The sequence below is a fragment of the Lagenorhynchus albirostris genome, chromosome 9 (genome assembly GCF_949774975.1).
Source record: "Lagenorhynchus albirostris chromosome 9, mLagAlb1.1, whole genome shotgun sequence".
NCBI classification, from domain to species: Eukaryota; Metazoa; Chordata; class Mammalia; order Artiodactyla; family Delphinidae; genus Lagenorhynchus; species Lagenorhynchus albirostris.
In genome coordinates, this window is record NC_083103.1 from 7610581 (window position 1) to 7622615 (window position 12035).

Consider the following 12035-nt stretch of genomic DNA (forward strand, 5'->3'; position numbering starts at 1 on the left):
CGGCGTCCAGGCAAGGAGGAGTTTGTGGCGACCTTCAAAGGCAATGAGTTCTTCTGCTATGACCTGTCACACAACCCGATCCAGAGCAGCACGGACGAGATCACGCTGGCCTTCCGCACCCTGCAGCGCAACGGGCTGATGCTGCACACGGGCAAGTCGGCCGACTATGTCAACCTGTCCCTCAAATCTGGGGCTGTCTGGCTTGTCATCAACCTGGGCTCGGGAGCCTTTGAGGCCCTTGTGGAACCCGTCAATGGCAAGTTCAACGACAACGCCTGGCACGACGTCCGGGTCACTCGAAACCTGCGCCAGGTAGGGGGAGCAAGAAGGCCAGGGGCCAGCTGTATCTGGGACAGTACGGGAGTGGGGAGAGCGGGCTGCCTGGGGTGTGGGGCGAGGCTTCAGGGCCAGCAGCAAGGCGTGGTTCTGAAGAAGGTTTAGGCCGCGGGTGGGCTGGGAGGGTCCAGGAGCGCAGCCTGCAGTGTGCAGGCTTCAAGGACCAGGATGCTGCGCTGGGGAGGAGGCTGCCCCGGGGCCGGAGCCCGAGGGAAGAGGAAGGACCAGGCTCCGATTGGTGCCAGGGGCCGGGTTCAAGGGTTGGGGCTGAGGAATCAGGTCATCTGGCAGGAGGGCGACTGGGGGGCTGGGAGGAATGAGATAGAACCTGAACTGGCGGGGCCCTTGGGGGCTACGGGATGGGGAGACTCTGGCCAGACTCTGGTTGAGTCGGTGTACCATTAGGGCAGGAAGCCTGGGCCATGTGGGGTGGGGTGTGGCCTGCCCTTGGGCGGGGCCTTTCTAGGGCAGAGGCAGGCCTGGGCTCAGAGCAAGGTCGGGGCAGCAGGCGTGAGAGGGGAACGGACTGGCAAAGGTGCTTGGTCCTGCCTCTCGTCCGGGCAGTACCCTCTCTCTCCTGTCCCTTCCTGTCCCTCCGAAGGGGTGTAGGCTCTCCCATGGGTCGGTGGCTGTCTTTCTGTGGCTTCAAGGCCAGCCCATGTGAGAGCTCGAGGAGACTCTTGGGGCAGCCCCTGCAGGCAGGACAGTGTCCTCAGCGTCCCCTCAGCTCCATCTCCCAGACTCCCCCCCACCCTGGGGGCTGATGCTTCTGGGCATCGGCGCTGTCCTCTCAGTGCAGTGGCCTCTTCGCCTCTCACAAGGCACAGGGTGGCTATGGCAGGCGAAGCATTCCCTCTGGCTGGGCTTCTGCTTGACAGCAGCCTCCACAGCTTGTTTCCAGCCCTGAGAAGTTCCCGCCTCAAGCAGAGTCCAAGCCAGACCCTTCTTCCAAAGCAGGAGAAGCCGCTGTGCATCCTCGGTGGCTCCTGGATCCACCTTCTGACTCCGTGCCCTGATCGCTTGGCACCTGAGGCCCAGGTGCCCAGACTCTTGCTGGTCCTTCTCTCCGGGTCCACCAGTTTCTGTAGCTGGTGGCAGGGACACTTTTCCAGCTCCACCCCCAGCAAGCTCAGTGCAACCAGGAACACGGAGCCTCTGTGCCTGGGAGGTGCTGTCTCGGCTGGTTTGTAGCCCTTCTCTTACTAGGTGTCTGCTCTGTATCTCCTGGTTCTAGCTGAGCTTCCTGGTGGCTGAACTTCCGATGTCTCTCCTCTTCACCGTCTTTGTCACCTGCCCTCTCCTCCTCCCCTTCTTCCCCCTGAAAGGCTCATAGTGGGCGGGGGCGGGATTCCGGCTGACCTCACACTGTTCTTACCTGCGCTTCTTCAACCCACTGAGTGACGATCTAATGGGGAGTCCCCCTCCTCTGGTGCCTTCCCCTTGCTGTAGGGACACCGTGACTAATCCGCCTGCTCTTTCCGAGCCGCTGCTCCCTGCTGCAGTCGGGCTCCCACCCAGGCACCTGCTCTCAGTGCGCCCCGAGCTCTGAAGAGCGGCACTCCTCCTCAGGGTGGTGCCCCCTTCATGTCGCATCATCCCCTGACCCTGCCGGAGGGCTGTCTTGTGTTGTCACCACCGTCTGAGCAAACCTGAGTGTTTGCACTGTTTGTCATACTTTCAGGCTCCACCCACATTTACTGCAGGGGTGGGCGGAGTTGCCTTCTTGCTGATGTTCCCTCCCCAGGCCCAGTGCTGTCACCTGGTGCTGCCTTTGGCAACACGCTACAAGCCCAGAGTCCCTATCCACGTGTCCTTTGGCCAATATATTGTCCATCTATACTGGATACCGAGGGAAAAAAGACATGGGCCCCGCCCTCCCAGCCCTTCGGCTCTTGAGGACACAGGATAAGTCTGTTAAAAGTGAACAGAGCAAAGCCACACAAGGGCCACCTGAGCGGCAGGAATCTTAAACGTTCTAGGAACTCGACAGACCTAGAGAGGGGGGAGAGGTCTGTGACCAGGGAAGGCGGGAACGCCATACGGAGGGGGTGAGGCCTGGCCTCAGCAGTACTGAGTGTGGACAGGGCCCCATAGTAGCCTCTTCCCGGGGCTCACAGAGTCCTGGGTCTGAGCTGGTAACTGGTGACCACGTCCCCCCGGCCTGCTGTACCGCATGGGTCAGAGCAGAGTCAGGTCATGTTGACCTGAACATAAGCCTTCGGGGCCAAAGAGGGTGTCTGCTTTAAGACTTGGATTGAGAGGTCTCCTTAGAAAGGGTTTCTGGAGAGATTGATTTGACTCCAGTCCACATCCGTAAATATGAGCTGCAGCCCTTTTTTGGTCATTGTGACCATCAGGGGGATGGAATGGCAGCCCTAAGGCTGTGCTCTGGATTCATTGCCCTCGCTCGGGGCCTAGCCTGTGACCAAGTCCATCCTCACCAGGCCTTTTGAGTGCCTGTCTTTCAGGGCTTCTAATAATTTATTGGGTCCTGCTGTCCCTAGAGCAGTGGTTCTCAACCGAGGGTGGAGTGCCCCCCAGGAGACACTTGGCAATGTCTGGAAGCATTTTGGGTGTCACAACTCGGGGAGGGTGCTACTAGAATGTAGTGGGTAGAGGCCAAGATGCTGCTAAACATCCCACAATGCACAGGGCAGCCCCACAGCAAAGAATTATCTGGCTCCAAATGTCAGTAGTGCGACGAAGGGGAGAAACCCTGTGCAGACACGTTTATACAGGGGCCACGTGGTGTCCTGGGATTGGAAAGATCCTTTTATGATCTTAGGAGTGACGTTGGGTTGGGAGTGGCCAGGAGCAAAGACGGGGGTGGGGGGCTGAGGTAAGAAATGACATCTGCTTCTGCCTTTAGGGTAGATGGCTGGGATCTGAGGACACTGGGATCCACATTGTTCTCCCCAAGTGATTAGAACAGCTGGGGAGACTGCCTCCTGGGGAGAGCCTGCCCCAGGGCAAGCACTGAGGGGTCTCCCTTCCTCTTGGTCCTGCAGCTTTGGGAGACTGGAAGGAGGCATTTCAACCCCTCCCCTGAACCAGATAGTGGTCCCCGGAATCATCCAGAGACTCCTAGAACATTGCAGTCAGGACCGGAGGACACCTGACCCAGACCACACCCCGCTCTCGCCCTCCTCTCCCTCCGAGCCCAGCCCTGAGGACCCTGTGCCCGGTGGTGTCTCTTGGGGGATCTTTGCAGGAATAATTCCCTCTGAGGATTCCCTGAGGCCTATTTTTAATCCTGGGCCCACCCTCCTCCCACACCCAGTATGCCTCCCCCCACCATGCAAGCCGAGTGCCAACCCATTTCATCACTAGCCAGCATGAACTCTGGAAGACAAGCTGGCTCCCAAAATATCATGTGGAGCTTCCACCCGCTCAGCTCCCATGAGGCCGTTCCTCAGTGGGGAGATTTTCGGGAGCCCCCCTGGGCCCCAAGGAGGGACATCCCCCAAGGATGGGGCCTGGCAGGCACTTGGGACTCCCTCCCCTTCCGGCCTGGGCTGCCCTGTCTCTCCAGCCTGTCACACGCCCCATCTTAGGGCCTAACTGTGGTGCTGTACACACCCTGTCCATACTGGCTTCCCGAGCTGCCCACCTCATTCCCACAGAGCTCCCACCGTTCACCCTCCTTTCTGCCGGGTGAAACCCTAGAGCTGGGGTTTGAGTCAGATAGACTGGGTTCAAATCCCAGCTCTGCCACTAGTTGGAGTGACTTGAGGCAAGTAATGTAACTTCTCTGTGCAAAGTGAGAGGGGCCTTTGAGGACTAACTGAGGTGGTGGCCTGTGCCTGGCACCGCGTGAACAGCGGAGGGCTTGCTGCCGTCATTATTGTTAGTTGTGGGTTTTTTTTTTTTCCAATCCTTCAGGCCCAGCTGAACTGCCACCTTTTTTGTAAGGTCTTCCTTGATCCTCCGGGTCCCCTGGCCAGTCTCCCTCTTTGCTGTGTTCTGGCCCTATCATCACACTCCGTCTGCATGGTCAATGATTTGTGTTCACCTCTTTTCTCTATTTCTACATGGTAAGCTCCTTGAGGGCTTAATACCAGCAACTACTGAGTGTTTTTATTTGTTTTTCTAGTGGTTTTGCTGGTTCCTTTGGGCTCTTTCTTGAAGCCAGTTGGTGAGGTTTTGGACATGAGGATCCAGCAGATCTATTTCATACGAGCCCAGAAATATCTCTTGTCCTCTGGGAAAAGCTCTACCTCACTTTACTCTCCCGCCCCCTCAGAGTCTCCTCAGGACCTGTCCCTTTCTTACAGCATTGTTGAGATTGCACCCTCACATCTCTCCTCCTCCGGAACCCCCAAGTTCAAGGGTCTCATTTCTCTTTTGAATCTCACCTAACTTTTCTAACAATCCTGTGAAGTGGGAGATACTCCTGTTTCACCAGCGAGGTTGAAGAGCTGGCCCAAGGCTGTCCCTCAGGAAGTGGGAGGATGGGAGTCTGACTCCATTTTCCTGCCTCCCGGGAGGGCCTGGCTGTCGGCCTTGGTGCGCACTGCTAAGGTGCCTGTCGTTCGTCTTGTGGTACCGCCATTCTTGGGTGTTCCGAAATCTTGAAACATCTAAATGTTCTGCTTGTCTTTTGGAAAAATGGGCCCCTCTTATCTCTGAATCCTCTTTTCTTTGTCCTGAGCGTCTCTTGCTCAAGCTCCACAGAGACTGCCTTCACTCAGACTGTTGTGATTTGTGCGTATCATCCCCTTCTTGGCTTTCTTGAAGGGCTGGAGCTATGCCGATAGATCAAGGTGAAGATGGGGTAGAGCTTTGTCAAAGGCCCTTGGCCATGGTAAGTTACACTTGCTACAATGACTGACTTCTTCATGCCCTCCTCACTCATCATGCACTGTCATCCTTGTGCTCGTGGGCTCCAGGAGCCCTCTAGCTGTTTCTGTGGGTGGGGCAAAGCTTTCCTTGCTCATTTGTTAGTCTGAAGCCTCAGCCCTCACGATCCCGACATACGGGAAGGCGTGGGCTGCTGCGTCACAGGTGCCAGGATGGGTTCCAGTGGAGGCTCCACTCTAGTATTTGGCCACAGTTGCCCCCTCGGGCATGATCACCATGGACCGGGTTCTGGATCTGCAATACCTAGGTCTAGAGGGGCCCCGTCTCGCCCACCACAACCTCGCTATTTATCAGAGGTAGCCCAGATCTCCTGACACATCAGTGGAAGGCCCTCTCAATCTTGTTTCTTTCTTTCTTATTTTTTAATTTGGCTGTGCTGCACGGCTTGCGGGATCTTAGTTCCCTGACCAGGGATTGAACCCGTGCCTTCGGCAGTGAAAGCGTGGAGTCCTAACCACTGGACCACCAGGGAATTCCCTCAATCTTTTTTCTTTTTTTTTCTTTTTACTTATTTATTATTTTTGGCTGTGTTGGGTCTTCGTTTCTGTGCAAGGGCTTTCTCTAGTTGCGGCGAGTGGGGGCCGCTCTTCATCGCGGTGCGCAGGCCTCTCACTGTTGCAGCCTCTCTTGTTAAGGAGCACAGGCTCCAGACACTCAGGCTCAGTAGTTGTTGCTCACGGGTCTAGTTGCTCCACGGCATGTGGGATCTTCCCAGACCAGGGTTCGAGCCCGTGTCCCCTGCATTGGCAGGCAGATTCTCAACCACTGTGCCACCAGGGAAGCCCTCAATCTTGTTTCTTAATTTGCTCTTGTACTTGTTAAAAAATTGAAGTTGTCCATGAAAGTCGAAAACTATTCTTTCCTTGTTTTAGTCTCCACAACCAGTTCTAATTAAAAAAGAGTAGTAGCTGGATTTTTACCTCGAATACCATTTTTCCCCTATCTTGTTTGACTAGTGCAGTGATACCAGAGCACTTGTACCTTTTTTTGTGCCATGGGTTTAGCTGCCCTGAAGCTAATGTTTCCTTGTCCTGACTAGTTGGCCTCTTCATTTCCCAACGGTCCTACTGGCTGATAGGACCAATCCTTGTACCACGTGTTATCCCCTGTTCCAGCCTCTGCATCTGCAGTTAGACTCTTGTCTGCCTGCTATGTAAACTGTTTCTGCGTCACTAATAATTAATACTGGTTATTTAGTACTTCTTCTAGCTGCTTAATATTGAATTCTGTTATTTTTAATGATACAAGGCCCTTATTAATTGTCTTACTGAATTAGTCCTGTGCCCACTGGTTATAATAACTCTCTAACTAATGGATCTGTCTCTAGAAGACCTCTCCTTCTCACAGTCACACTCTCGGGCGCACAGTTTAGTATTTGATGGACATGAAGCAGTAGTGTCCCAATATCTCTGATACACTAAGTGAAGCTGCCTCAGCCCCTTTGCCATCTCCTCCTCAAAGCGTAATTTTGAAGGTGGTTCTTTGACCATGAGGAGAGGAAATGAACATAAAGCCACATGGGGGCGGGGCCTCCAGAGTCTGGGGTAGAAGAAGCTGGCTGATAGTTTACAGAGGAGTAAGGGATTTTAGAGGGAGGTGGGCCTCTCTGTTCCTTTTTATGGTGTGGTATGTGGGGGGGAGTGAATTTTTGCTGCTGGCTGTGGGGAGCGGAGGCGCGGGGGTCTGTGGGTGTGTGTGGAAGGAGGCTGGGCTGCTGGGAAAGCCTGACCAATTCCAGGGACTTATAGGAGTGGTGGTGGTGAGGGAGTACTTCATTCTGGGAGGAACAGCTGCCCAGAGGAGCATAAGAGAATAGGCATGGGGTGATTGAAGAACTGGGGGAAATTTGGGGGTAATATGGGCTCTGAAAGGTCAGTTTAGGCAGGAAGGAGGAGTCAGTTCTCTGTGGGAGGGCGGAGGGGAGGGAGGAGGTTTTGGGATGATTAGCTCTGATGTGAGAGTGAGCTTTCTGCCAGCTCATGGAGGGCAAGTTTCCTTTTCCCTGTTCTGGTGGTGACTTACTCTCTCTTCCTTTCTCAAGGAACAGAAATGGGAAGGAAAAATCCCAACCCTCCCCCCACCCCCCTGCCAAAAACAGAGCTGCCCCTCCCCCCACCATGACTCCCTGGATCTATTTGCTATCCTCCATCCCCAGGAAAAGCAGACACCCATATCCCCTCCTATGCTCCCTGGGAACACCTTCTCCTTGCCTCCAAATGAAATTGCCTCTCATTTAAGCCAGTCCTGGGATTCTCTGGGGGACTTGGCCACTCTTCTCCCAGTCTGACAGCCAGCTGGCCCATCACCAACCAGTTAACCCATTAACTCGACATGGTCACTGGTCAGCCAGTTGGCCAGTACCAACTTGCTCTTTAGCCAGTTCTCTGGAAAGCCATCTGGTTGACCAGTTAGCCAACAAACCCATCCGTCCATTCCCTGAGTCAATAGCCCATCCCTTTCTCACACCCTGTTCCCCTCCCTCCCTTCCCCTCAACTCCCTAACATTTCAGCCCATAGGACTTACTAATACTGCATAATTGGGTCTGCTTCTTAACCGCCTGCCTTCCCTCTCTCACCTTCTGTTGGAAAACCCCGTTGCCAACTCTGTGTGTGTGACTAACATGCTTATAACCTGGGGGACCAAGGGATGGGCAGGGACAGGTGGGGCAAGGTATGCGTGAAAATCCGAACTAACCTTTCTGTCTCATCGCGGAATGTGGCCATCTTTAAGTCTTTGCTTTCCTGGTCCAGTTCTTTTGTTGTTTTCTTCTCTACTAACCAAGGTCTTTAACTGTTCCCCTTCTCTGCAGCCGGCTCTTCCCGGAGGGGATGATGGCGGGGAGAGGAATCCAGAGGAGGGTTGGGGGGGAGGGGATTGGGAGAAGGGATTTAATTTTTGTGTGTGTTTTATTTCTCCCTCCCATTATAATTTAATTTTCTTTAAACAAAATACTTCAGCTGAGCTTAAGGTGGGAGGGTCTGAACAACCAAACATACGGATATATATTTTTCCTCCTTCCTTGAGTTTCACAGTTGGTCATTTTCTTTTTCTTTTCTTTTCGTTCTGTTCTTTTGTTGTTGTCTTTGTTGTTTTCTTTGACCCCACCCCACCCCCTTCCCCCATATCTCCGGTGAAGCACGCAGGCATTGGACACGCTATGGTAAACAAACTGCATTATCTGGTAGATATCACTCTAATTGTCTTACCGTTTGGTTTGCCGTGGGTTTTTTTAACTGTTGGATTCTGCCTCTTTCGTTTCCTTTCCCCGTTTGGTTTTGGTTGTTTTGCTCTTCCTATTGTTTTCTGCGTCCTGGACAATCTTTAGATTTTGCTTCTCTCTTTTAGTTTTCCTCTTTCCCTTTTCTTTCTTTCTTTCTTTTTTTTTTTTTTTTGGTTCAAACTCAAATCCAAAAGCAAATGGAAATCGAGGAATTTGGTCTGTCCCTGCCCTAACCCCCCACTTCTGAATTCAGATTCCTGGCCAGAGAGACCTGGGGCAGTCCCCATGTTCATCGGCTCTGGTTAGACCAGCCCCGATGCCAGGCTGCTTACTTTATTGCTTTATTTTCCTTTTCTCCCCTGCCCTGCCCCTTGTTTCTTTTCTTTGATTTAGCTTCTTTCTTGATCTCCTGAAAATCCATGGAAAACACCATCCCATGACATGCTACGCTCTGCTGACTGTCAGCTTCAGGACAGGCCCCTTGAGTTGGGGGAGGGGGCTGGGGGTGAGGCCTCCAGTGGCAGCCAGCTCCACAGGCTGCAGCGAGGGAGGTGGCCTTGGGGGATGCAGAGCCATCTGGGGCCGGTCCAGAGCTCCTTCAAATCACCATTCATACAAGTTTAGGAGCTGCCCCATGCTGGCTGCCAGGGAAGAAGCGGCATCCCCTCCCTCACTTCTCAGTCTTGAGGGGTCCTGGTTCCGTCTCCCCCGACATCTTGCATGGCATGAATGGTCTTTTCCCCCCACCAGGGACAGTGTCCAGTTCCCCCACCACTCTGCTGCTCTGACTAACACTGTGTCTCACACTGTCTTCCTTCCTTCCCTTCCATCTCCTGTCCCCTGTCTGCCCCCTGCCTGTCCCGCATGGCCTCTGACCGGGGTTGGTTCCCTTCCCTGTTGAGGGGGTGAGAGGAGGAGGCCCAGCTGGGGTGAAGTCGGGGTACTTGTCGCCAAGCTCCTCTGTTTGGGTTGGGCTCAGTCCCGGTGAGTGTTGGTGTGGGTGTCTGTGTAGACACAGCTGGTGTGTGTTGGTGTGTGGGTGCGACTGTGTGTAAATGTTGGTGTGACATTTAGGGGGCGTTAGTGGGAGACTGTACTGTGTGTTTGTGATTCTCTGCTGGTGATTCTACAAGTGTAAACGCCGGTGTGAGCCGGGGGCTGCGTGACTGTGTGCTTCTGAGCTGGTGAGGGCTCTTAGGGGGTGGGCTGTGGGGACAGGGAGGGCAGGAGCAGGGGAGGAGCTGAGGGCGGCCCTTTACTCCTCGCCTCCCCTTGGAGTGTATGCCTGCAGGCCCTGCTGTGCGCCATCCCCCCGGGATTCCCTCCTGCCTGCCCGGTCCTGGCTCTGCGGCAGCAGGCAGTTAGTCATCGCCTATTAATAATGCAGAGTGACTGAGCACCAGGCTGGGGACCCTGCAGTTGGACGTGTCTGCTCCCACGGGGCCCACGCTGCTTGGGGCAGCTGCCTGGCCTTCCCAGCCTCCCAGGTCTGCGTAGCTGCCTGGCTGCAGAGGAGGGAAGCATGAGAGCCGAGGCTTCCTGTCTGAGTGGCTCCCCCACCTCCCCAGGAGGATGTACCTCTGAGGCCACATCTGGCCTGTCCTGATACTCTTGCAGGTCTGTGTTTCCCTGCACCCACAGACCTGTGGTGGTCCCATCCTTTGCCCTGTCCTGAGCTAGTGCCCGTGGCCACGGCCAGCCTAGCCCTCCCCAGTCCAAGACCTCATTTGGCCACTCTGTCGTCCCAGTGTTTAGGTGGAGCCATGTGGTGGTCCCAGCACGGCTCCTCCACGGGCCTTGTTCTCCAGCTGCTGCTGCTAGGAGTTCACTGCTGCCCACACCTCAGGCCAGGCCACTGAGTACCTGTTAGGAGCTGGGCATTTAGAACTCTTTCTTTACAGAGCTTCACTAGACAGCTGAACTGTGACTTCAGGGACAGAAGGGAGGCAAGATAAAGCCAACCCCTGGGGATACCATCTGAGAATCAGAGCCCTACAGACCTCCCCTTCCTTCTAGTCTCAGTTCAGTTAAAAACTGTGTGAACTGGGGCTAAAGCTGTTTTCTCAGCTACCAAATGAGCTGCTGATATACCTGCATTGCCTATGTCATGGGGTCAGTGTGAAGATCAGGAAGGGGAATGGAAGTGAAAGCGTGTGTACTCTGTAAAGGGAATTATAATTTTATTAAGCTTTATGAGATGTTAACTGATTATCTCCGTGTTTCCAGAGCAGGGATATTTTGTAAAGAAGCAATTCCCTTCTCATAGCAAACCCTGGAGAATACAGCATATCTGGCCCCATTGGAGATCCTATTACCGTCCTTGCTTGGGAATCAGTCCCAAAATAACTACATGAAACCCCAGAATGCCCCAGGAATCAGGCCTGGGGAGGATGGAATGACTTGGTTAAGTTGGTCAAGAAGCAAACAACCCTGTCTGGTTTCAGCCCTTGCCAGGAAAGTCCCTGTGAATTTCTAAGTCTCCAAAGTCCACGCTTTCTAGCATGAGCATCACTGCTTGACAGCCAGAGCTGGTGCCCATGGGTGGCCTGAGTTGCCTCATAAACCCTCAGATACCTGTCCCAGGGATCAGCACTTTCAGCCAAGAATGGAGTCAGACAACCGGGCACCCAGAGAGACAGGGTTCAACCTGCTCTGATTCCCGGGCATTCCTCGGCTGGACTCTGGTTGGTTTTGTATTTATTTTTACTAACTTCTTTATATGGACTCTTTTTGTTATTTGAGTATTCCTCCTTGGGGGAGAGGGTGGATCCGGATCAAAAAGGCCAACCAGTGGAGAGGTTTGGGTCAGTTGTGGTCAGGCTGAAAGAAGTGTTCTCTGCTCGTGACACTGGAGGCTTTGCTTTTCTAAATAGCTCTCATCTTTTGAATATCATTTAAACTCGACGAATGCCTAGATTGCAGGCAGCAGGCAGAGATTATTCCCAGTTAACAGATGGGGAAACTGAGGCCCAAGAAGGCCTGGGGTCATATAGCAAGTAGTGGAAGAGTTCAGTGCTTTCACTTTATTGATCTCATTTGATCCTCATAGTAAGCCTGGGAGAAGCAGGAGTGATGGAAGTTGTTAAACCCCTTTTACAGATGAGAGTCAGAGATGTAAAATGAGATTGTTCTGGAAGATGGTAAAGGCCACAGGAGAACTCAGGATTTGTGACCTGAAGTTTCTGTTCCCAAACTTTATTAAATCCAGTCATCAGGATTCACCGTGGGGCTATCACTGCTGGTTAGGTCATCTTCCTGGTGTGTCTTTCCAACCTGTTTCTCTCTGCAGCTTCTCCCCACCCCAAACATGTAACAGGGCTGCACACACTCCCTCGGCTGTCCTCCGTCCTCATGCCCTCATGCTCCCACGTCCACAGTCCTAAGGGCAGGCCAGGACCTTCTTCCTAAACTAGTTGTCCTTACCCATCTTTGGCTCAGGAACCTTCTGAGAATTTGGTGGCAGCAGTGGACTCTCACAGGAGAAAGAAGCCCATTGAAGCCGTTTGCATACAATGCCAAGGGGTGTCATGACTCCCCAAAGCCCATCTAGCCTACCTACAGGTTAAAAACAGTCTTATTCTCCCCCAAATAAGCCCCCTCCCAGGAAGGTCAGCAACC

At 53.6% G+C, this 12035-nt stretch overlaps 1 protein-coding gene across 7 annotated transcripts in view; it reads left to right on the forward strand.

Moving 5' to 3' along the window:
- Positions 1-12035, forward strand: part of NRXN2 (neurexin 2) — a 99803-nt gene that overhangs the window by 23874 nt on the left and 63894 nt on the right. For 4 of the 7 annotated variants that reach the window (XM_060157619.1, XM_060157621.1, XM_060157620.1 and 1 more), the window contains 2 exons: positions 11-312; positions 8334-8357. In XM_060157619.1, the coding sequence (XP_060013602.1) occupies positions 11-312; positions 8334-8357 (326 nt within the window). Of the gene's footprint in view, positions 1-10; positions 313-8333; positions 8379-12035 lie in introns of all 7 variants that reach the window. The other 3 variants (XM_060157614.1, XM_060157616.1, XM_060157617.1) reach the window with 2 other exon arrangements.